The 25,950-nt window shown below is 45.4% G+C and overlaps 2 protein-coding genes across 6 annotated transcripts in view; one reads left to right on the top strand and one right to left on the bottom strand.

Annotated features, from left to right (window-relative positions):
* The window catches only part of LOC129835641 (uncharacterized), a gene marked incomplete at its 5' end in the record, with an annotated part of 390,259 nt that overhangs the window by 221,001 nt on the left and 143,308 nt on the right, over window positions 1-25,950 (bottom strand). The window lies entirely within an intron of this gene.
* On the top strand, window positions 41-25,889 carry LOC129835676 (solute carrier family 12 member 6-like). 5 transcript variants are annotated; one of them, XM_055901399.1, is made up of 27 exons: window positions 41-312; window positions 1,919-1,961; window positions 2,555-2,782; window positions 8,757-8,854; window positions 8,964-9,092; window positions 9,730-9,876; window positions 10,393-10,447; window positions 12,055-12,185; window positions 12,415-12,656; window positions 13,000-13,118; window positions 13,424-13,603; window positions 13,674-13,838; window positions 14,109-14,207; window positions 14,576-14,633; window positions 14,836-15,010; window positions 15,106-15,224; window positions 15,318-15,416; window positions 16,021-16,140; window positions 16,414-16,518; window positions 16,954-17,122; window positions 17,368-17,563; window positions 17,791-17,960; window positions 18,055-18,186; window positions 18,484-18,609; window positions 21,131-21,402; window positions 22,407-22,540; window positions 22,781-25,889. In XM_055901399.1, exons 3-27 carry the CDS (start codon window positions 2,563-2,565, stop codon window positions 22,870-22,872), a joined length of 3,552 nt encoding a protein of 1,183 aa, XP_055757374.1. In that variant the 5' UTR covers window positions 41-312; window positions 1,919-1,961; window positions 2,555-2,562; the 3' UTR covers window positions 22,873-25,889. The 5 variants fall into 5 exon arrangements, with proteins under 5 accessions (XP_055757374.1, XP_055757375.1, XP_055757376.1 ...); XM_055901400.1 differs by lacking the exon at window positions 1,919-1,961; XM_055901401.1 differs by having other exon boundaries at window positions 42-312; window positions 1,919-2,782; window positions 8,760-8,854.

Below are 25,950 nucleotides of genomic sequence, written 5' to 3'. Positions count from 1 at the left end.
TTTTTTTCTTCTAGGGATTTATTGTTCCACCCTACCCCGCATGCGTGAGCTCGAAATTACGGCAAGCGAAAGAGGTATTGAGAGGCGGGAGCTGGCACGCGTTTCTGACTGTTGGACAAAGTGCCGACAATAAAGGATGAGGCGAGTACATGCATGGAGCTACTATGGTTTCAATTCATTTTGAGAACCACTAGCAATCCCAACAGCTGGATACAAGGGACACGAGAGTACTATATACGCGCAATGTATATTGTTTGAAATATTTCCGTGAAGTTGCCGCAGAATTCTGTCAATTTCTAGCCGTTGAGCAAGGTACGTGGAGTTCTGTCACACTTTAGCAGCGTGGCTAAGAGCTAACGTTAGCTACTGTACCACTGTAAATTCAACGGACGACATTCGACTGATACCGACAAGTAGCTAATGTACTGAACGAGTTGAGGGGAAATGTCATGATAAGCAAGACAAACGTAGTAGGGTGTTCGTCTAGTTTATTTCGATACCATGACTTGAAAGTTGACACAAATGATCGTGCATATTATGTTGTGTAATTCCAGTAAGAAAATATTGTTTACTCCCACGGAACATCTGCCTGCATACATTGATTGACATGCTAATACATTGTTGACATGCCGCATCGTTTTGCCAACAAAAACGCTACAGCTAGCTACCCATGCTAGTTGTCTTTTAAATACAGATACTTTTTTTCTAAATATATTTCAATCGCGGGTTTGGAATATATTGATATGACAATTTTCCCTGACTGGTTCGAACTAGCTAGAAATTATAATTGGCTTAACGGTTAAGGGTAGTTACTAGTTAGCCAGCCAGCTAATGTTAGCATAACCGATACTAGCTAGCTCGTCATACGGTATTTCAAGCAAGTGCACGTAGGTGTAACGTTATCAGTATGTTTCATCTGGACATTTGATGAGTCTTGCTCCGCGAACACAATCTTATTTCGCTTTACGTACGCCCCAACTAGTTGCTAAGCGTTCATTATAATTTAAACGGATGCAGTTCAATTCAACAGTCGCATACTGGCCAGTTTTACAGATGCTGGTCCTTGTCTCCACCGTTTGTATAGATTCATGGGGTGGCAACCTAGGTTGCAACTCGCTACAATACTAAAATTATTTAATGCAACTAACTAATTAACTAGCTTCAGTTCATGTGTACCCCACGAACTGACAAGATTGCCCAAACAATTTGCCACACCCTCGTCTAGCTAAAAATGCCTAGTATAAGACGAGTAGTACAACTCGAAATGTTGCGAAACTGATAACAAGCAACCATCCCATCAATACAGCTATAGTACTGCACAAAGACATGGGTGCCTCCGCATGTGGCTCAAGCTGCTGCTGGTCCAACCGGTTGGAACTGCTCTTGAATAATAATTAAATTATAAACCGCACCAAAGCTACTACTCAACTGAACTACAAGTAACTGCCAGAATAAAGGAAACAGTTGAGTTAAATTAGGGATACAAAGCAGGTGTGGTTCCTGAGTTAATTAAGGAATTAACACCGTATCATGCTTAGGGTCATGTGTATATCTATGAAGACACTTTATGTTGGTGTTTCCTTTATTTTGGCAGGTACTTGTACCTCACATAATTGGGTCAGAGCAAGGAGACTGTTTTTCAGTTAGTGTTCTCACCTGGTTAACTTTGCAGTTTGCTCCCCTGAGCGGTGTTTGTGAAAGCACATGATTCTGTTCTGTTCTTTGTCAGGTTAGGTTACTGAGTGACAGACATGTCATCACTCATTAATCAAAACAAATGCCTTTTGTATACTGTCACCTACCATACATAATTGAACTCTAATAGCAGCTATCCTCCTTTGCTCTTCTTTTTTCTCTCCCTTTGTCTTGGTTCTTACCCCTTCCCTATCCCCCCCCCCCCCCATCAATCCATCATTAGTCACTCATTTTCATCCATAGAGGAAATCTAAGCTATCACTGAGGTGCATATAACCACAGAGAAAAAAACAAACCTATGTTTACTTGGGAGGGAATACGAGAGCAGAGGCAGATTGGACACTAGGCCTACATATTGATAGCCAGTATTATTAAGTTCAGTGTCAGGTCATTTGGGCACGTACGAACACACCGCACTAATCCATTTTCTGAACAAGCAAAGAGATACAATAATATTAATCGAAGTGGAAAGGGAAAGCTATTTTTTTTTTATAAAACCTAAATTGAAAGCTGAAGGGGAAGTAAAAACTAACAAAAAAATCTTAGATACAGTTTACTCCTCAACCTAATTCATTTGTTTACAATTTTAAAGTGTAGGCTCTATGTTAAACCATTACACATTCATCAAATGGAAAAAAGGCACACATCTCATGATATTCATCCCACATGTGCCATTGAAACCAGTCCAATTCAATGGGGAAGTGCAGATTCAAGTCTAGTAGGTGTCTCACTTGGAAGTTAGCTTAGCATAGGTTAGCTTAGCTAATTTAGCCTAGCGTGGGTTAGCCCAGTATTGGTTAGTTGAGCTAGCGTAGTTGGTGACCCTTGACCTCTAACCCTTGACCCCCATTCCTCCAAGACCCAATAATGGCGTCGGTACGGTTCACGGTGACGCCCACCAAGGCCGAGGACCTTCCGGGACTGTCGGACACCTCGCCGGACATCAGTTCCCGGTCCAGCGGCCGCGGCCACGTACGTTTTGGCTCGCGGGAGAGTGTGAACCGCAGTGAACCGCTAAGCGAGGGGTCGGGAGGGCTCACCACAACTGGTGACAACGAGACGCCTGACAGGACCAGCACAGAGCAAGGTGACACGTCACTTCGTGTGTGTGTGTGTGTGCGTGTGTGTGTGCAACAAGTTGACAACTTTCGGTTAATAATGGGTTGTGTTCATTAGGCACCAAACATTAAAAAAACAGACTGAAACAGCGATGGACTGTCTGGGCTTGTCTAATAAGCAGCCCTCATTTTTGTTTTCCATTGCAAAAAGTGTCCCATTGCATGTCCTAATGAACATGACCCTGTTTTGGACTGTTAGCCTAATTGCTCAACTGTTTGTGGTGTCATCCTCTAGTGGCAGGGTACTTTCAATCATTCTTCTGGACAGAATCAGCTTCTATGTTACAATAATAGTCTCACTGTTAATAAGCAATTACTAGCTCCAGAAATAGTCTCAGCTAGGTTATCTCATTGGTGATGCTTTGGTTATTTATATCAAGAAAGGAGAAAAGAAACACAACAAATCAAACAGGAAATGAACTGGCACACGCTGAACTAAAGAAGCAGACATGCACGCACACATTTGAAATGCTGGTGGTGAACACCTTTCTCACCTCAGTAGGTACCAGGTCGACAAGTTGGTCATGTCTTGCAATGTACATGTCTCTGTATGAACGGCAACCATTAACAACATGTGCAACAGACTCCATTACATTTAAATCTGGGTGTAAAACACAGAAGGGATCATGGTTTGCAGGGTACCAGAGTGTTAGGTTGTGTTTTGTGGGTAGAACTTAAAGTAAATGTGAGAATGTCCTCGTCACTGGCAGTATTCTGGTACATGGAATGGAAGACAGCACAGTCCAGAGCAGCAAGTTTCCCCAGCAGCCTCAGGCCAGTCCAGAGGTGCAGTGCTGCATCTGTCTAATACAGAGGAGTGTTGTCATGGGTGACAGAAGCCTCCACAACAACACAACTCCATCACAAGCAGGCACTGTCTCAGTCCGCGTCAGTGGAGGCTGCTGAGGGAAGGATGGCTCATAATAGTGGCTGGAATGGTGCAAATGGAATGGCATCAAACACATTGAAACCATTAATTGAGCCCGTCCTCCTCAATTAAGGTGCCACTAACCTCCTGTGGTCTGTGTGTCAGTTTGTGTCCATCTGAGCACCAGTCCGGTTGTACAGCTCCTTGAGGTCTGACCAGACTCCAAAGCCTGCAGCACGAGAGTCCAGTTTTCCATTGGCCAGTGGGACCTTCCTAGTCCAGGAGGAGGGAGGCTCTGGCTAACTGTCGTGTTTCACTGTTGAGCATGTTCGACAGGTGAGTCAGTCTGGTAGCAGTGTAAATCCACTGGACATTCAGAACACCCAGACCGTTTAGCAGCTGTCATACCGCTCAGGAAGGAGACGCGTTCTGTCTCCTAGAGATTAACGTACTTTGGTGCAAGAACAGAACAACCGCAAAGGACCTTGTGAAGATGCTGGAGGAAACAGGTACAAGAGTATCTATATCCACAGTAAAACAAGTCCTGTATCAACATAACCTGAAAGGCCGCTCAACAAGGAAGAAGCCACTGCTCCAAAACCGCCATAAAAAAGCCAGACTATGGTTTGCAACTGCACATGGAGACAAAGCTCATACTTTTTGGAGAAATGTCCTCTGGTCTGATGAAATAGAACTGTTTGGCCATAATGGCCATTGTTATGTTAGGAGGAAAAAGAGGGAGGCTTGCAAGCCAAAGAACACCATCTCAACCGTGAAGCACGGGGGTGGCAGCATGATGTTGTGGGGGTACTTTGCTGCAGAAGGGACTGGTGCGCTTCACAAAATAGATGGCATCATGAGGGAGGAAAATTATGTGGATATATTGAAGCAACATCTCAAGACATCAGCCACCAAATTAAAGCTTGGTCGCAAATGGGTCTTCCAAATGGACAATTACCCCAAGCATACTTCCAAAGTTGTGGCAAAATAGCTTAAGATAACAAAGTCAAGGTATTGGAGTGGCCATCACAAAGCCCTGACCTCAATCCTATAGAAAATCTGTTGGCAGAACTGAAAAAGCATGTCTGAGCAAGGAGGCCTACAGACCTGACTCAGTTACACCAGCTCTGTCAGGAGAAATGGGCCAAATTCACCCAACTTATTGTGGGAAGCTTGTGGAAGGCTACCCATAATGTTTGACCGAAGTTAAACAGTTTAAAGGCAATGCTACCAAATACTAATTGAGTGTATGTGAACTTCTGACCCACTGGGAATGTGATGAAAGAAATACAAGCTGAAATAAGTCATTCTCTCTACTATTATTCTGACATTTCAAATTCTTAAAATAAAGTGGTGACCCTAACTGACCTAAGACAGTTTTTACTAGGATTAAATGCCAGGAATTGTGAAACTGGGTTTAAATGCATTTGGCAAAGGTGTATGTAAACTTCTGACTTCAACTGTACATTGGCAAACCGATGTTTAATCTTTGCAAGGGCCACCTCTTTTACAGCCGCTAGCTGCATGACCACAGTCAGGTGGAAATGTCACTCATATCAAGCCTGCGCATTTAGTGTCTTTCACTTCTAGACCATTTCTAAAAGTCATCTGTGCGAGAGAGCATGTTTTTGATAACATGCTCCTCTCTGGAGGAGATCAGAACATTATCACCATTCCCCTGTACTGCGTTCAGTGACCACACATGGGCTGGGGTACACTGGCATAGCCATTTCAGCCACTGGTTGATGGCTAGGATGAAGTTGACAGTAGTTGGTTCTATGCTAACCCTGAGTGGGATAGGTTCGTTTTAGCTGCTTCCCACAGGTAACTTGGAGAAAAGAGACTTTGTACTTATCAGATATAATGTCCACATAAGCCAGTGGTATTTCCTCAATGCATCTCTAAAGTCCAGAAACACAGTGTAAAACCTTGTGGATTCATGCTTGAAGCCATCAATTCCAAATGCTCATTCATGCCCTGTCTGTCTATAAACACTACATGACCAAAAGTATGTGGACACCTGCTCGTCAAATGTCTCATTTCCAAGATCATGGACATTAATATGGAGTTGTGTGCTTGAATTGTATTTTTTATACACCTGTCAGTAATGGGTGTGGCTAAAGTAGCCAAATCCACTAATTTGAAGGGGTGTCCACATACTTTTGTGCATATATAGTGTATATGCCTGTTTGGGAGCGAGAATGCCTGTATCTACGAGCCATGGTAGTGTGCAGGCGAGAAAGCATTTCATGAACACTTTATAGACCGAGGGTGACGCTTTGGTTGTTTATATAAAGAAAAGAGAAACGAAACTCAACAAATCGATTTAGGAATTGACTTGCACACGCTGATCTAACGACGCACACACACTGCTGAGACGATGCAGTGTACTGGCTGAGCAGCCCTAACAGACAAAAGCAGTGGAGAGAGTGAGGCAGCTGTGGTATTTCAAGGAAGGTCAAGCGCGTGCAGAGATGGTTATTTTTAGTCGGTCTTGCCCACAAAGCAGTAATAGAATTTGACAGAGTGGATTCATTCACATCACACATTAACTCATATCAGATTCTGCTCCATCAGACACGCGCACACGCACGTACACACCTCAGGTGAGCACTATCTGGAGGGAGGGAGAGAGACCCCCACACCTCAGGTGAGCACTATCTGGAGGGAGAGGGGAGGGAGAGAGACCCTTCCCAGGGTCACACGCATAAGGCTACCTTTGTGTATTGCTGGGGAGGTTGTGTTTCCTGTGGCGGTTGTGTTTGCTGCGTAGGCTGTACAAAACATTAGAAAGACCTGCTCTTTCCATGACGGACTGACCTGGTGAAAGCCATGATCCCTTATTGATGTCACTTGTTAAATCCACCTCATTCACAGTAGATGAAGGGGGAGGAGACAGGTTAAGAAGGATTTCTAATCCTTGACTTTTGACACATGGATTGTGTATGTGTGCCATTCAAGGTGAATGGGCAAGCCAAAATATTTAAGTGCCTTTGAACAGGGTATGGTAGTAGGTGCCAGGCGCACCGGTTTGTGTCAAGAACTGCAACGCTGCTGGGTTTTTCATGCTCAATAGTTTCCCGTGTTTATCAAGAATGGTCCACCACCCAAAGGATATCCAGCCAACTTGACACAACTGTGGGAAACATTGGAGTCAACATGGGACAGCATTCCTGTGGAATGTTTTCAACACCTTGTGGAGCCCATGTTCTGAGGGCAAAAGGGGGTACAACTCAATATTAGGAAAGTTTTCCTAATGTCTTGTACACTCTGGATAATAGCGTGTGCTAACTGATCAAAATGTATTTGTAAATTCAGCAAAAAAATAAATGTCAACTGCATTTATTTTCAGCAAACTTAACATGTGTAAATATTTGTATGAACATAAGATTCAACAACTGAGACATAAACTGAACAAGTTCCACAGACATGTGACTAACAGAAATGGAATAATGTGTCCCTGAACAAAAGGGGGATCAAAAGTAACAGTCAGTATCTGGTGTGGCCACCAGCTGCTTTAAGTACTGCAGTGCATCTCCTCCTCATGGACTGCACCAGATTTGCCAGTTCTTGCTGTGAGATGTTACCCCACTCTTCCACCAAGGCACCTGCAAGTTCCTGGACATTTCTGGGGAATATGGCCCTAGCCCTCACCCTCTGATCCAACAGGTCAAAGACGTGCTCAATGGGATTGAGATCCGGGCACTTCGCTGGCCATGGCAGAACACTGACATTCCGGTCTTACAGGAAAGCTCGCACAGAACGAGCAGTATGGCTGGTGGCATTGTCATGCTGGAGGGTCATGTCAGGATGAGCCTGCAGGAAGGGTAGCACATGAGGGAGGAGGATGTCTTCCCTGTAACGCACAGCGTTGAGATTGCCTGTAATGACAACAAGCTCAGTCCGATGATGCTGTGACACACCGCGACGGACCCTCCACCTCCAAATCGCTCCCGCTCCAGAGTACAGGCCTCTGTGTAACGCTCATTCCTTCGACGATGAATGCGATTCCGACCATCACCCCTGGTGAGACAAAACCGCGACTCGTCAGTGAAGAGTACTTTTTGCCAGTCCTGTCTTGTCCAGCGATGGTGGGTTTGTGCCTGCAGGCGACGTTGATGTCTGGTGAGGACCTACCTTACCAGAGGCCTACAAGCCCTCACTCCAGCCTCTCTCAGCCTATTGCGGACAGTCCGAACACTGAAGGATTTTTTTCCTTGGTGTAACTCGGGCAGTTGTTGTTGCCATCCTGTACCTGTCCCGCAGGTGTGATGTTCGGAAGTACCAATCCTGTGCAGGTGTTGTTACACGTGGGCTGCCACTGCGAGGACGATCATCTGTCCGTCCTGTCTCCCTTGGTGCTTTCTTAGGCGTCTCACAGTACGGACATTGCAATTTATTGCGCTGGCCACATCTGCAGTCCTCATGCCTCCTTGCAGTATGCCTAAGGCATGTTCACGTAGATGAGCAGGGACCCTGAGCATCTTTCTTTTAGTGTTTTTCAGAGTCAGAAAAGCATCTTTAGTGTCCTAAGTTTTCATAGCTGTGACCTTATTTGCCTACCGTCTGTAAGTTGTTAGTGTCTTAACGACCGTTCCACAGGTGCATGTTCATTAATTGTTTATGGTTCATTGAACAAGCATTGGAAACAGTGTTTTAAACCCTTTACAATGAAGATCTGGGAAGTTATTTGGATTTTTATCTTTGAAAGACTGTGTCCTGAAAAAGGGACGTTTCTTTTTTTGCTGAGTTTAGATGTTTGTGTGTATGTGTAGCAATGCGTGAGACAAGGATGTCACAAGGATCGTCCCTGTGTGTGTGTGTGTTTTCAAGACGCAGTGTGTTTGTAAACATGTCTGTATTTAACTATGCATGTCTATGAGACTGTCACGTGTTTTTGTGTGTCCTCCCTGGTGGTAGAGGAGAGGGAACTGAGAGTGCTGATTCAGGGCCCTGCTGACAGAGGTATAACTTTTCTCTCCTTCTTCCTCTCTCTCGCTCTCCCTTCTGTCTCCCCTCTTTCTCTCCTTCTTCCTCTCTCTCTCTCTCCCTTCTGTCTCCCCTCTCTCTCTCAGTAGGAGATGGCAATGCCAAAATGTCCAATGTCTACATCAACAACAGTCATGGGGTGGACGATGATGACTTCTACGACCGAAACTTGGCTCTCTTTGAGGTTAGAGCATCAATCAATAAATAGTGTTTGATGCACTGTGTTTTCTGACTGTCTCATCATGACGTCATCTCTTCCTATTTTCTCTCTTTGCCGCCCCCCCCTCTTGCAGGAGGAGATGGACACTAGGCCGAAGGTATCTTCCCTCCTCAACCGTCTGGCCAACTACACCAACCTGACCCAGGGGGCCAGGGAGCACGAGGAGGCAGAGAGCATAGGAGAGAAGAGAAAGGCCCACAAGGTACACACCACTCTGACTCCTTAACTCCCCGAATGCCCTGGCATAGTACTTTGACCCCTGGCAGTAATATCTAAGCGCTGTGATTCCCATGATGCCTTTAGGTTGTACTTTTGACTCCCTTGTTACTGACGACTCCACCCTTACAGCACTGACTTACAGCACCATACAGAGAATAGATCCAGGGATGTAAAATGTCTGACCTAATATAATCACACCTAGCACATCATGGATATGATCAGACGTTTTTATTATTTGGAAAATGCTTTGCTACGGTGTTTACTAATGAACAGGACCCTCATATCTAATGCCATTTGTGTCTCCTCAGATGGGTACGTTCATGGGGTTGTACCTGCCCTGTCTGCAGAACATATTTTTGTTACGTTGTGCACTAATGATCACTATTCTCCTGTGTGTCTATCCCAGTCTCCCCAGATGGGTATGTTCATGGGGTTGTACCTGCCCTGTCTGCAGAACATATTTTTGTTACGTTGTGCACTAATGATCACTATTCTCCTGTGTGTCTATCCCAGTCTCCCCAGATGGGTATGTTCATGGGGTTGTACCTGCCCTGTCTGCAGAACATATTTTTGTTACGTTGTGCACTAATGATCACTATTCTCCTGTGTGTCTATTCCAGTCTCCCCAGATGGGTACATTCATGGGGGTGTACCTGCCATGTCTGCAGAACATCTTCGGGGTGATCTTGTTCCTGCGTCTCACCTGGGTGGTGGGAACTGCCGGTGTGCTGCAGGCTCTCTGCATCGTCTTCATATGCTGCTGCTGCGTGAGGATAACACACACGTGTGCACACACACACACACACACACACAGTTTATTTGAATCCACAAATCACATTACAGTCGAGAAGGATTCAAACATTTCCTGGGCCATGGATATATGGACACTTATGGACACAAGACGCACCTTCCTCTGACCTTTGCTGTATTAACGATGACAGTTACAACAGGTGGGCTTAAGTTATGTTAGTAGATTGCCATGTTTTGGTACAGAGCTGCAGCACACATGTCTACTCCTGGCAAACAAAAACACACACACACACACACACACACACAGTAGAGGCAACACACACGGACAAATGCAGACATACACACACACATATACACACATGTTTACATTTTGGTCATTTAGCAGACACTTATCCAGAAAGTGTTTAAGAGAACAGGAGATAATTGAAACAGGCCTGTTAAGAGCAGTGTTCTGTAGATAGTGATTAGTGAGTGTATCTTTATGTGTATAGATATATGCATGATACAGCTACTGCTCCTCTCTCATTCTGCAGACTTTACTGACTGCTATCTCAATGAGTGCCATCGCCACCAATGGAGTTGTACCAGGTATTCCCTCCATCCATTTATCCCTCTCTCCATCCATGCCTCCATCCCTCTCTCCATACCTCTCGCCATACCTCTCTCCATCCATCCCTCTCGCCATACCTCATCCCTTCCTCCATCCATCTCTCCCTCTCTACATCTCTCCATCTATCTCTCCATTCCTCTCGCCAAACCTCTCCATACCTCTCTCCATCCCTCTCGCCATACCTCATCCCTCCATCCATCTCTCCCTCTCTCATCTCTCCCTCTCTCCATACCTTTTTCCATCCCTCTCTCCATCTCTCATCCCTCCATCCCTCTCTCCATCCATCTGTCTTGTTGTTATCCAAGTGTATGTTTAATGTTTGTTATGGTGTAAAAATGCTGGTTACTTTCTCCAGAATTCCCAGGTTTTCAGGAATTTTGAAAAGGTGATCTGAATTTTGCAACTCTGTCTCAGTGAAGTCTGTATGTGTCAGAACTGGGTATTTAAAAATACTTAGCTTTTGGTTTAGTCTGCCTGAACTGCCAGGTGGGTGGAGTTTGGCAGTTTTCCAACTATTCTATCACTTCCACTGTGCCAGGCAGGATAAAGATAAAGTATTTGAAATGATTTCACATGATATTTGAACCCAGGTCAGGTTTGTCTGTTTGTTCTAATGTCTGATCTGCCTCTCCCCTCTCTGACTGTACACATTGAGGCATAGTGTCCTCACACAGCAATACCATTCACCACTAGTAAAACCATAGACATAGAATGAGTAATTATACACACATAATAATGATAATAAAATCATTCTAATTCTGAGTGAAACAACACTCAGACGGAAATATCCCAAATGTCAAAGTTGTCGTTGAACAATTCTAACATATTCTTGTGATATTTGAATATGAAGCAAATCAATTTCAGTTGATTTGAACTATTCCATCTGACAACATTGTAGTTAGAGCAAGTTACTGATTCTATGTCAAGACAAAACCCCTGCTTCTATCTGCAAAGTTACATTTCCTCCATTGATATCCTCCCTCATCTATGGGCCTGGTCAAAATTAGTGCACTACATTGGGAATATGGTGCCATTTGGGACCTATGCTTATTGGTACAATCTTAGTGTGTTGTCTCTCATTATCATAATACTGTATTATTCTACTTTCTGTCTCCTCTTTTTCACTTTCATAATGCCCATAATGACACTAACATCCATTCTTCTCTTTACTTCTCCCCCACCCCTCCTTCTCCTTCCTTCCTTCCTTCCCACCCCCTCCTTCTCCTTCCCACCTCCTCTTTCTCCCTCCCTCCCACCCCCTCCTCCTCCTTCTCCATCCTTTCTCCCTCCCACCCCCTCCTCCTCCTTCTCCATCCTTTCTCCCTCCTTCTCCTTCCCACCTCCTCCTTCTCCACCCTTTCTCCCTCCCACCCCATCCTCCTTCTCCACCCTTTCTCCCTCCCACCCCCCCCCTTCTCCATCCTTTCTCCCTCCTTCTCCTTCCCACCTCCTCCTTCTCCACCCTTTCTCCCTCCCATCCTCCTTCTCCATCCTTTCTCCCTCCCACCCCCTCCTTCTCCATCCCTCTCTCCTCTCTCTCTCTTCCAAATCTCTCCTCCCCCACCCCCTCTTCTCTCCTCTCCAGCGGGTGGTTCCTACTTCATGATCAGTCGTTCTCTGGGGCCAGAGTTTGGGGGGGCGGTGGGGCTGTGCTTCTACCTGGGCACCACTTTCGCCGGGGCCATGTACATCCTGGGAGCCATCGAGATCCTGCTGGTGGGTGGGAGAGCCTTTGTCGCCCGCTACTCTTCCTCACTGTCATCCTCATTATAACCGCCATCAAATCACTATGCCGTTCATTATCATGGTTATTGTCATGTTCATGTCATCTGTATAAGTGTTCACATGACAAACTCCAGCATCTACTCAACCTCACCTATCCAATATATCGTTTGATTTTGCGTGTCTGTTTTCTTACCCTCTCTCGCTTTCCTCCCACCTCCAGATGTACATTGCCCCGTGGGCGGCCATCTTTGTCTCCAGCGGTCCGGACGGTGAGGGAGCAGCCATGTTGAACAACATGAGGGTCTACGGATCAATCTTCCTCCTCCTCATGGCAATACTGGTCTTTGTCGGCGTCAAATATGTCAACAAGCTGGCGTCCGTCTTCCTGGCCTGTGTCATCATCTCCATCCTGTCCATCTACACCGGAGCGCTGGTCTCCGCCTTCAGTCCGCCCACTTTCCCGTGAGTTCCTCCCTTGTGATCTTAGAGCGGTTCGATTGACAGATTCATGGTGTAATCGGAGTTGATTATGGGTTGCATTTTAGTCACAAAGAAACAAGAAACTAATCTGATGTGTTTCCATTGGCATGCCTGATTTACACTTTCACTGCTGGTAAACACCAGTGAGAAACCTGAGAACGTTGTAACCACTCTCATACCCGTATTGACCAATTCTCAAGACTTTCACACCACTCTTACTGCAAAACACTTAAACTTGACTGATGCCCTAATCGACCAATCTTTTCACTGTCGTCTCTGTGATTGACCAATCCCGTGCTCTAATCCTCTCCTCCTCCCTCCTCAGGGTGTGTATTCTGGGTAACCGTACCCTGTCAGGACACATCCTCCATGATAGTCCCTGTGCCAAGACCACCCTGCCCAAAGAACCACCCAGACCTGTGGATGCCAACCTCACACTCGCTGGTAAAACCGTCAGTATTACGTTTCAATTTGGAAAAATGCCATAGTCAATTATAATGAGAAACATTTTTAATGTTAACCCTCATGTTCTCTCTCGGTCCATTCTGTTTGACATCTCACTATGGGACACTCCCACTTGCGGGTTATTTGCTGAAGCCTTAATCAATCACACCTAATTGGCCAATCAAGGCTTTGAAGGTGTTAGTTCTGCTTGCCATTCGACCACTGTTAGATTTTCTCATTCTCCACCTCTGTACTCGCTTGTTCATTATCGTCCCCAATATCAGCTAATCAACCAATTCTTCTAGGAAACGGCACGGAGCCCTCAACCTTTGATCCCTCCCTGCCCTCCTCTGAGGCGACCACGGCCCTGTGGCTGCACTTCTGTGAAGGCCCAGACCTCAACGCTTCCTGTGACTACTACTTTAACCTCAGCAACATCTCTGAGATACCTGGCATACCAGGCCTGTCCAGTGGAGTTATCACAGGTACATTCTCTGTCTCTCACACTCTCTCTCTCGCTCTCTTTCTCTCTAATAATTAGTATTCTCTCCATAGAGAACATATGGAGTGTTTACCTCAGTAAAGGGGACGTCCTGGAGAAAGGGTCACTCCCCTCGCCCAGACCCGTCCACCCACCCACCAATCGGCTGCCATATGTCTTCGCTGACATCACCACCTCCTTCACGCTATTGGTGGGAATCTTCTTCCCCTCAGTCACAGGTATATTTCCTCCTCTTTTCGTCTCTCCTGATCCCAGTACCTCCCGATCCCCTTGGACCTCTTGATGTTGGTATATCTGAATCGGTAGAAGCAGTGCCGTGGTGGAGCTCCCACCATAGTGCTTACAGCTCTGCGGAAACAGAGGCGAGGGGTACTGAGAGATTTGGCACAGGCTGATCCAGCTGTAAAATTATTTTTCATAGATTCATACACCAACTCTGTTTTCTCTCTCTCCCTCCTCACTATTCCTCCCCCTTCTCCCCCCTCCAGGTATAATGGCTGGTTCTAACCGGTCTGGGGACCTGAAAGACGCTCAACGCTCCATCCCCATAGGAACCATCATGGCCATCCTCACTACCTCCCTTGTCTGTATCCTTCACTGTGGACAATAAAGCTTTCGGATTTTGAATTGAGAATATCTTCCATATTAACTCTGTGTGCGTCCGAATTGACACCCTAATCCCTACATAGTGCACTACATTTGACTCGGGCTCTTGTAAAAAGTAGTGCGGTGTGTAAGGTTTAGGGGGCAATTTCAGACACCCAAGGACAACAAAGCTTTTGTATTTTTAATTGAAAATGTCACATGTAAACTCTGTCATAGAATTAGAATCATTATAGTTACATACACCTGCATGGTGCTTAGTGTGTGGTAATGGGTTGATATTGGGACAGAGTTGTGTTGTGGTTCAGGTGTGATGTGACTAGTGGGTTATTTACCTGAGTGGCCTGGCCAGACCTGAGCAGTGTGGTGCTGTTTGGAGCCTGCATCGAAGGTGTGGTGCTCAGAGACAAGTTAGTATATTGTTGTCTCTCTGTGTGTGTGTGTGTGTTTCAGGGTGGAGTTAATTTAAATTGAATCAATTTAGGAAGTAAACTGAAATTGGTGTGTGTCTTGGCCTTCTTAGGACACATTCTGTGGTCATACTAACTGACCTGTATTTCTGTTTGAAGACTCCGTGAAGTCACACTAACTGACCTGTCTGTTGTTCTAAAGGTTTGGAGACTCTGTAAAGGGAAACCTGGTAGTGGGCACCTTGTCTTGGCCCTCCCCCTGGGTCATTGTGATTGGCTCCTTCTTTTCGACGTGCGGCGCTGGCCTCCAATCACTGACGGGCGCTCCCCGCCTCCTCCAGGCCATCGCCAAGGACAACATCATCCCTTTCCTCAGGGTGAGATAGATAAACAAGTGTTGTAGTATATATAGCTCTTCTTTCTCTCTCTCTCTGTATCTCTCTCGTACTGATGTTCTGTTCTCTCTGTCCAGGTGTTTGGTCATGGCAAGGCTAATGGAGAGCCTACCTGGGCTCTGCTCCTGACAGCTCTGATAGCTGAGCTGGGAATCCTCATTGCTTCTCTGGACCTGGTTGCACCCATCCTCTCCATGTGAGTGTGTGTGTGTGAGAGAGTGATTGTATGTCTGAGTGTATGGATGCTGATCCAGTGCAGCCTGAGTCCCACATCTCCCTCTCTCTGTAGGTTCTTCTTGATGTGCTATCTGTTTGTGAACCTGGCCTGTGCTCTGCAGACGCTGCTGAGAACTCCCAACTGGAGACCACGCTTCTCCTACTACCACTGGTACACACACACACACAGTATTGCACAGCTAACCTTGTGTGGACATACAATTCAGTCCCATTCAAAATCCTATTTTCCTTAACCTAGCCCTAGCTCTTAAGCTTAAACCTGACACTAATTCTAACCTTAACCCTAAACACCCTAGAAATAGCATTTCACCTTGTGGGGACCTCGTCAAATTGTTTGTTTACTCTTCTTGTGGAGACTTCTGGTTCCCACAAGTATAGTTAAACACGTCCACACACATTCCATATACTCTATTTACATATCAGCTTTTTATTAATGGACAAGGACTACACTCTGTCCATTGGCTTCTCTGCATATTCAAGCCTGTCTCAAAATCCAACCCTGGCCTTTTAAGACTCCTGCCTTGGTAGCCTATAAAATATTACAACATTACAATTGATCCCATTCTGATCAGAGTCATTTTTGATATTGTGATTATTGTATGATATTATTGGTTTTTTTACTTGTCCATTCTTCTTGTCCGACAATAAAAAATAAACTTGTCATAATGTTATTTTTACTTGTCCCGGACAAGAGGACAAGCATTAATGTTGAGCCCTACGTGATGATTGATTATTTTATCTCTTTCTCTCTCTAGGACCTTGTCATTTTTGGGTATGATCATTTGCTTGGCGCTGATGTTCATATCGTCATGGTACTATGCTATTGTTGCTATAGTGATTGCTGGCATGATCTACAAATACATCGAGTACCACGGGTAGGTTTCCATGGGGACCTCCTGGAACAAACCAGTTGTGTGTGTTTCAGATTTTGTGGTGTGTGTGTGTGTGGGCTTGTGTGAATGGAGGTCACAGAAATCCAATTATAGATTTTGTGGAGGTGTTACATTCACAATTCAAAAGGAAGATGAATATATTTAGATAACGTGTGGGTGTGTATGAATCTCTGAGTTGTCTTCGTGTGTGTAGGAATCTCTGAGTTCGTGTGTGTGTGTAGGAATCTCTGAGTTGTCTTCATGTGTGTGTTCCAGGGCAGAGAAGGAGTGGGGCGATGGTATCCGGGGTCTGTCCCTCAGCGCTGCTCGCTACGCCCTCTTGAGGTTGGAAGAGGGACCACCACACACCAAGAACTGGAGGTATAGTAGACACAACCACACACACACACACACACAGCCGTCTATACACACACCAAGAACTGGAGGTATAGTAGACATAACCACACACACACACACACACGGACGTCTATACACACATCAAGAACTGGAGGTATAGTAGACACAACCACACACACACACACACACACGGCCGTCTATACACACACCAAGAACTGGAGGTATAGTAGACACAACCACACACACACACACATACAGCCGTCTATACACACACCAAGAACTGGAGGTATAGTAGACACAACCACACACACACACGGCCGTCTATACACACACCAAGAACTGGAGGTAAAGTATAGCAGTATACCGTTAACAGAGACTCATGCACAACAACCCATATATATACACCCAATCTCACACCTTTACAATCTCTCTCTCTTTCTCTCTCTCTCTCCCCTCCAGACCCCAGCTCTTAGTTCTATTGAAGTTAGATGAGGATGCATATGTCAAGTCTCCCCGCCTGCTAACCTTTGCATCTCAGCTGAAGGCAGGTAAAGGTCTGACCATCGTAGGGACCGTCATCACTGGAAACTACCTCCATAGCTACGGAGAGGCACTGGCTGCAGAACAGGTTGGTCTCTTTTCTCTCTGTCTAGCACTCTTGGTGCATTTCTCTAGAAATGTTTTTTTTTATTTATTTTTTTATAATACCTCTTCTGACTTCCTCCCCTCTTTCAGGCTTCTAATTTTGGCTTTCTCCTTCAGACTCACCTGATGGATCTGTAGGTGTATTGTGTTATAACAACTCTCTCTCCATTCCCTCTCACTATTCCCCCTCTCTCTCTCCCTCTTTATTCACCCCCCCCCCTCCTGTAGACTCTGAAGCACCAGATGGACAAGGAGAAGGTGAAAGGGTTCTGTCAGTGTATTGTGGCTAACAAGGCCAGGGAGGGCATCAGTCACATGATCCAGTCCAGTGGGTTAGGAGGGATGAGGCACAACACTGTGGTTATGGGCTGGCCCCTGGCCTGGAGGCAGAGTGAGGATCCACAGTCCTGGAAGACCTTTATCAGTGAGTACAGGACAGGAGAGGTGTGCATGTGCGCTTTCTCATCAGGCTTCAAGGCAAAAGCCACGAGGCGAAAGAGAGAGAGGGATTCATTGAATGGTACCATTACTGCCATCTGTTTGTCAAACATTGCAACTGGCCCTTTGAATTTGACTACCTGCCATCTAACTTTGAGATGCTGTGGTTTGAATAAACAGCGCCCCCTCTCTCTGTGTGCGTGTTTCCTCCAGACACGGTGCGTGTGACGACAGCGGCCCACCTGGCCCTACTTGTGCCCAAGAACATCTCTCTGTTCCCCGGCAACAGCGAGCCGTGCGCGGAGGGATACATTGACGTGTGGTGGATCGTCCACGACGGGGGCATGCTCATGCTACTGCCCTTCCTGCTGAGGCAACACAAGGTCAGAGAAATATTTAGTCATATCATCTTCTCGTAGAGAGAAAGGTTGTGACACGTGTATGTAACTGCCGTTGTTGTCGTGTTTCCGTCCCCAGGTGTGGCGTAAGTGTGCGATGCGTATCTTCACGGTGGCTCAGATGGAGGATAACTCTATTCAGATGAAGAAGGACCTGGCTACGTTCCTCTACCACCTCCGCATAGAGGCTGATGTTGAAGTGGTGGAGATGGTAGGTTTCTGCATAGACCCAATAATAATTTGAGGCCCACGCACTTTACTCAAAAGTTAATGTAAAAATGGTATAGCGTACTGATGATCAAGAAATATTTTTTGATTCCAATATTGATCGCTAGCTAATAGCTATCTGTTAGGCTTTGTTCATTTGACCCATGAGAAACTGTCGTCCCCTCTCCTCTGTACCCCCCTATTCTCTCGCCCCTCTGCTATCTCCATCTCCCCCTTTCCTATCTCCTCCCTCCTCTCTCTCTCCACCTCCCTCCCCCCTCCTCTCTATCTCCTCTCCTAGCATAACAGTGACATCTCAGCCTACACCTATGAGAGGACTCTTATGATGGAGCAGAGGTCTCAGATGCTCAGACAGATGAGGCTGTCCAAGTCTGACCGAGAGAAAGAGGTGCGGAGGCCGCAACAAGTGTGTTTGTTTCATAGTTCTGTTTCCGTGCGCGTGTGTGTGCGAGAATGAGAGAGAAAAAGAGTGTGCGTGCGTGTGTTCATCTTCACCTCATCTGTCTATTGTTGTTTTCCTTAGCGAGTTCGCTGGAGTATAGATGAAGTAAGTTTGCTGTCTGCTCAGTAGTAATTGACTCCCAACTGTCTCGTAGACTACGTAGTCCACTGTAGAAGTAATGCCTTACCCTATCCTGCAGCCTACATATTGCTAATGTCGCTAGACGTAAGCTGTCCTGTGTTGGAGAGTGTGTATCAGGGTCGTATTCATTAGGCACCAAACGGGAGAAAATGGACTGAAACAGGGAGGGGATGACCTGAACTTGTCTAATAAGAAACACCCGTTTTTGTTTTCCGTTCCAAAATGTTTTGCTACGGTGTGTCCTAATGAATATGACCATATAATAGGGCTGGGCGATATGGCCAAAAAATCATATCTAAAATTTGTTCAAACTTATGGCTGATTCACAATATTTATCTCAATATTTTTTTCGGTTTCTCTAAATAGCCTTTGTTTCACAATTAAAGGTCAATACACAGAATTTCAGACAGTCAGGAATAATCTAATGAATTTTGGGTTTATAAAATTATACCTAGGCCTTCCACAACCATAAGACCCATTCATAATTTAATTATTTTATCAAAATAGTTTAACCTGCTTTTTTGCAATAATTACTGATGTGGCTTTTAAATCTGTATATGAAAATGCCAATTTTCTTACAAATTCAACCATGCACAATGCACTTCCACTAATGGTATCAAGCATTCTAGAAAATGAACACCGGTCTCATCTCTCAAGCACAAAACCATTGCTAGTGAGTAACCAGCTGATCTTTATATTTAAAGTCTAGTCAACTTGGATCTATTTACTTGCTAACAAGGTAGAACAGTCTAACTGTTATGAATACACCCTCCAGTCTGTCTCTAACTGTTATGAATACACCCCCCAGTCTGTCTCTAACTGTTATGAATACACCCCCCAGTCTGTCTAACTGTTATGAATACACCCCCCAGTCTGTCTCTAACTGTTATGAATACACCCCCCAGTCTGTCTAACTGTTATGAATACACCCCCCAGTCTGTCTCTAACTGTTATGAATACACCCTCCAGTCTGTCTCTAACTGTTATGAATACACCCCCCAGTCTGTCTCTAACTGTTATGAATACACCCCCCAGTCTGTCTCTAACTGTTATGAATACACCCCCCAGTCTGTCTCTAACTGTTATGAATACACCCTCCAGTCTGTCTCTAACTGTTATGAATACACCCTCCAGTCTGTCTCTAACTGTTATGAATACACCCTCCAGTCTGTCTCTAACTGTTTGGACAACATGGCCTGGTCACTTTGTTTAGATATTTCAGTCAAGTAGCCTACCTGGATAAGATGCTTATTTTTCAGAATGAGGACAAGTTGCCAATTCCTTATATAATTTTTTTTTTTTTTTATGGTCATAATTCTAAAACACAGACTAGACAGCTAGCAGTCTGTGGTTAAAGTCCTGCTAGCGGTATGTGGTTTAAAATCTTGCTAGCGGTATGTGGTTTAAAATCCTGCTAGCGGTATGGGGTTAAAATCCTGCTAGCGGTATGGGGTTAAAATCCTGCTAGCGGTATGGGGTTAAAATCCTGCTAGCGGTATGGGGTTAAAATCCTGCTAGCGGTATGGGGTTAAAATCCTGCTAGCGGTATGGGGTTAAAATCCTGCTAGCGGTATGGGGTTAAAATCCTGCTAGCGGTATGGGGTTAAAATCCTGCTAGCGGTATGGGGTTAAAATCCTGCTAGCGGTATGGGGTTAAAATCCTGCTAGCGGTATGGGGTTAAAATCCTGCTAGCGGTATGTGGTGCTGCACGCGACAACCTGACCATTCATGTTCCACAATCATGTTCATTGATACTCTCGTCTTAGTAGGGTCTGCTCTGTTCTACGTTTTGGGAGTTGAGACATAAAAAGGGTATTGTTTGAAAAGGTCAAGTCTATTACAGTAAAATAATGTCTCTCAGTGTTTAGGTGTCCATGTGACCGATTCTGTTGGACAAAACCTCAAATGCAAGTTTAAACTGCTTGTTGTCAGAGAGGAAGAGGTGATCTTTAAAATGTTTTGTTGTGAGTGGCAGGAGAAGGGGCTTGGTGTCTGTGAGTGGGAAGGCACAGCACAGAAGGAGGAGGGGCTTGGTGTTTGTGTGGGAAGGCGCACAGAAGGAGGAGGGGCTTGGAGTCTGTGTGCTAGTGGGAAGGCGCACAGCACAGAAGGAGACGAGACCAAAAAGACACAGAATGCTCAAACATTACAAAATAATCTTGATTAAGGAATTTGGAACATCACGTAAAAAAATAAATAATATTCTAATCAATTGGATATATTGCCCAGCCCTACCCTGTACTCAGTGACTGAGTGTCTTTTGTAGGTGTATTTCTCTGAGGGAGGGAGGGAGGGGGAGAGAGGTAGGATTTCTAAACGTGTGTTACACATTCTCTCCCCCAGGCCCAGTTGGTAAAGGATCGTAACTCCATGCTTCGGCTAACCAGCATTGGTTCTGACGACGATGAAGACACCGACGGGGGTGGAGGCCCCACAGGAAATGCCGAAAAGGGAGGAGGAGCAGCCGGAGGAAGGGAAAGGGATGGAGGGATGTCAGCCTCGGAGAACAGACGAGTCCACATGACCTGGACTAAGGAGAAGGCCTTGCAGTACAGAGCTACACACTCCGGCTGTAGTACGCCAGAGGGCTTCAGAGATATGCTCAGTATCAGGCCGTAAGTCACACACACGCACACATGCATGGACACACGCACACATGCACGCACACATGCACGCACACATGCACGCACACATGCACGCACACATGCACGCACACATGCACGCACACATGCACGCACACATGCACGCACACATGCACGCACACATGCACGGACGCACGCACACATGCACGCACACACGCACGGACGCACGCACACATGCACGCACACACGCACGGACGCACGCACACACGCACGGGCGCACGCACACACGCACGGGCACACGCACGGACGCACGCACACACGCACGCACACACGCACGGACGCACGCACACATGCACGCACACACGCACGGACGCACACACGCACGGACGCACGGACGCACGCACACACGCACGGGCACACGCACACACGCACGGGCACACGCACACACGCACGGGCACACGCACACATGCACGGGCACACGCACACATGCACGGGCACACGCACACATGCACGGGCACACGCACACATGCACGGGCACACGCACACATGCACGGGCACACGCACACATGCACGCGCACGCACGCACACATGCACGCGCACGCACGCACACATGCACGCGCACACACGCACGCGCACGCACGCACACATGCACGCGCACGCACGCACACATGCGCGGACGCGCACGCACGCACACATGCGCGGACGCGCACGCACGCACACATGCGCGGACGCGCACGCACGCACACATGCACGCGCGCACATGCGCGGACGCGCACATGCACGGACGCGCACATGCACGGACGCGCACATGCACGGACGCGCACATGCACGGACGCGCACATGCACGGACGCGCACATGCACGGACGCGCACATGCACGGACGCGCACATGCACGGACGCGCACATGCACGGACGCGCACGGACGCACACGCACGCACGCACGGACACACAGCACGCATGGACACACACACTTGAATGGAGACACACAAACGGATGAATGTTGATGATTGTTGTTATTAATGATGTCTCTTTCCCAGGGACCACTCCAACGTGCGGCGGATGCACACGGCTGTCAAGCTCAACGAGGTCATCGTCAACAAATCCCATGATGCTCGGCTGGTCCTGCTCAACATGCCGGGACCGCCACGGAACCCAGCCGGAGACGAAAACTGTATCCTTCACTTCCTACTTCCTGTTTACTGTGCTTCTCTTCCTGTGTACCAGGGTTGGACTCAATTCCATTTCAATCGATTTATTTTTCATCTCCTTAATTGAGTGAATTGAAAATGAACCAATAGCTGTGTGTTCTGTCATAGCTATAGTAGACGCAGTAGTAGTTACAGTATGATGCTTTTTATTGTTATTGAGAAAACGTTTCCAAACAGTGGACCAGTCCTTAACCGATGGTCAGATATGGAATTTCTGGAAGTTCTAACTGAGGGATTGGAACGCGTCCTATTGGTCAGGGGTGGAGGAAGTGAAGTCATCACCATCTACTCCTGATTTGCTCACACAAACCAGCGATGTCAGAGCAGCCAATAACGTGGAAGAGAATGCTAAGGGAGGTGGGGCTAAGGAGCCCTGGGGGTGTGGCCCCTCTGTCAGACAGCGCAAAGATGGACTGTCATTGGCTGCAGCTTGGATAAACCCCTCCCATCTCTCCGCTGTCAGTCATTATTCCTAGGCTTCCCCATTCCACTAAAGACAAGCTACAAAACGCCAACACGATTCATCAAGTGAACATTGAGCGAGAGTTCTTATAATGTGTGTATGAGAGATTTTCATCTCAACATATAATACAAAAGGACCAGCCCACGTGACTAGACCAGGACAACTCCTGGTCCTGGTTATAGCTGATAACTAGGGCCCTGCGTTTTCCTCCTGATCAGGTCACATGGTCAGGAAAAACTCCTGGCCCCCCACATAATGCACAATAATATACAGCAGTGGGATCAGGGACCAGTGTTTATGTCCCAAATGGCACCATGTTCCCCATAGTGCACTACTTTTGCCCTAAATAGGGAATAGGGTGTGATTTTGGACTTACCATGTGTAGTATAAGCGTGTGTGGACCAATGGATGATAGTCATAATCTAGTAGACAGACAGACCATATAGAATCTAGAACACCCTGAAACAGTGAGTGTTCCACTGAGTGACTCAGGGGTTAGTTATTGTAAACGACAACAGGCGCTCTCTTCCCAAATCCACTTGTCTAACATGCTAGAGTGAAGCCGTGCATTCTACGTAGTATGGATTATTGGAACGCAGACCTGATGATGAGTGGATTGTGTGGTACGAGTGTGAGAAAATGTGTACGTTTTATGTATGTACATTGTGTAGGCTAGAGCTAGACAGAGAATGGACTTGATGGACTTGGGTTCATATACTATTTGAAATAATTTTAAATACTTGAGCTATGCTTGATGGAACCAACAGAATAGTGCCAAAACATGCAAACCCAACGTTTGGTATTGGTGTCTCCAACCAGGCAAACTAAAGCAGACAGACGCTCAAGAAGAAACATTTTAAATAGTACCCAGGTTTTGTGATGATAAGTTATAATAGCCTGCTGGTCTCTGATCTGTATTTGGGTCATTATCATTAAACCAGTTTTAAAATGTCTGTACCAAATTGAGTTACAAAACCATGATGCATCTTTAAAAATCAACCATCATTCTGAAGAATAAGATGTCTAGTTTTGGGGAAAGTGTTTTATTTGAAATAAATGTTACATTTTACTCCCAAATTCTCATTACCGAAATGCGTCTGGATTAAATTCTCTGGTCTATTAAAAAAATTATCTTTACAAAAATTTCACCTATTTGAATAAAACACCAAATATGTTGCTGTAGTTTGTCCATAAATCATAGAAATGGTATACTAGTTGGAGTTTACATTAAAGTATAATATTTATTAAGTACAAACAGTGTCTGTGGACGTTTCATTACTTATTCAAGTTCCTGTAAAACATTTTTAATAAAGTTTTATTCACCCATGATGCATCATCTAGAGGAGTAGTCCTTATATGAGCACAAGTTGTTAATTTATTAGCTTGTATGCCTTCAGAATAAGGTTCTTATTCTCAAACCCCCCCTTTACCCCACTTGGCCTTCTCATTACTGAAATGGCTGAAGAGCTCAAATAGGGGGGAAAAGTAAGATTTTGTATTTTATAATAATTGTATAATTCTATTTTCAGTGTTATGTTTAACTCGGGCCTTTTCATTAGGGAAGACATTTAAAAAAATATATATATAATCTAAATATTGATTTGTTTATGACTTTTTTTTAAACTTTTAAAACTGTTACGGTAATGAGAATTTTGTGAAACTATTGGTAAAATGCATAATATCTGATCAAAAAACAATTATGAAATAGATAAGTACACATCCTAATCTCATTGATTTCAAGAGGATATTTTGTGAAAAATTACAACATTTTGGCGGACAGTTTTGTGAAAATGACCCATTTGCTATAGCCAACTCCTCTAACTATACAGCCATAGGAGTTAGTTAAAGCATAGACAGATCTGGGACCAGGCTGTCCTTGAGTAGAGAGCGGTGTGAGTAAGACATTTGTAGTTCAGGACTTGGACTGCATAAAGGTACATGTGTTGACAGCAAAGGCTCCTAGTTTAGGTGAAAATTATGTCTATTCCCTAGATCTGTTTTTTTAAGGCGGGTCCCCAAATCAAGGCCTACCAAGTCAATATCAAGGGGGTGATTCACTTTAAACACAACAGTAGTCAATTGAAACCAAATTATTTTAGGCCTGCCCTGCCTGGTAGGTGAAACACTTGAGTGAGAGAGGTGTGGAAGGTTTTAAGTATGTAAGGAATGGATTGAAGTATTGTGAATGAGTAACAGTGTTGTAGGTAGCCATATTAGGTGGTGGGGGGGGTGTTATTGTTGCACACTGGACCACCGTTGTAAAGAGACCATTACCCTGCATGCTGTTTTGTTTTAACATTGTTTTTACGTTGCACTGTCAGTGAAAGGGAGGGATTGGAAGTTTGCGTGCGCGCTTGTGTGTGTGTGAGAGAATGATTATGTATGTGTATGCTGTATGTGGGTGAGCTGTATGCTTACACCAAATAAGGAAAAAGGTGATTTAAAAATTTAAAAAAGAATATCTTACGAGTTATCCTCCCCCTCGCTACCTACCTATTAGTACATGCCTGTGCTGCTCCGTCAGCTTCTGCTGTGCTAACTGCCCGTTTATTTCCCAAATGGCACTCTACTTCCTTTGTAGTGCACTATGTTGGGAATTAGGGTGCCATTTGGGACACCAGCTGGCGGTATTTTATTCCACAATGCTTGTCTTTGATCTTCTCAATGTATTGACTTTATTGTACAGGGATGGATTCTTTGTGTTCAATTGTTTTTCCTCCACCAATTGTTTTTGCTTGTACATAAAAACTTAGAAATCCCACGTTTTGTTTTTTTTTAAATTACATGAATATAAAACAATAAAAAAATGTTGCTTGAGAAAATGGGAATAAAACCAATTTTGAAATAAAGATATCATCACTTGTCATGTTCTGTGTCTAATCTGACATGGATATAGTAGAACATGTTCAA

This window comes from Salvelinus fontinalis, chromosome 36 (assembly GCF_029448725.1).
Source record: "Salvelinus fontinalis isolate EN_2023a chromosome 36, ASM2944872v1, whole genome shotgun sequence".
Taxonomy (NCBI): domain Eukaryota; kingdom Metazoa; phylum Chordata; class Actinopteri; order Salmoniformes; family Salmonidae; genus Salvelinus; species Salvelinus fontinalis.
Note: the sequence above shows the minus strand (reverse complement) of the source record. Positions and strands in the feature narration are given on the sequence as shown.

Coding starts and splice junctions, on each gene's coding strand:
- LOC129835676 (XM_055901400.1), top strand. CDS start 2,563: ATGGCGTCGGTACGGTTCACGGTGACGCCCACCAAGGCCGAGGACCTT. Junction 12,186..12,414: donor GAGCCATCGAGATCCTGCTG/GTGGGTGGGAGA, acceptor TCCCACCTCCAG/ATGTACATTGCCCCGTGGGC. Junction 14,208..14,575: donor CCTCACTACCTCCCTTGTCT/GTATCCTTCACT, acceptor TGGCCTGGCCAG/ACCTGAGCAGTGTGGTGCTG.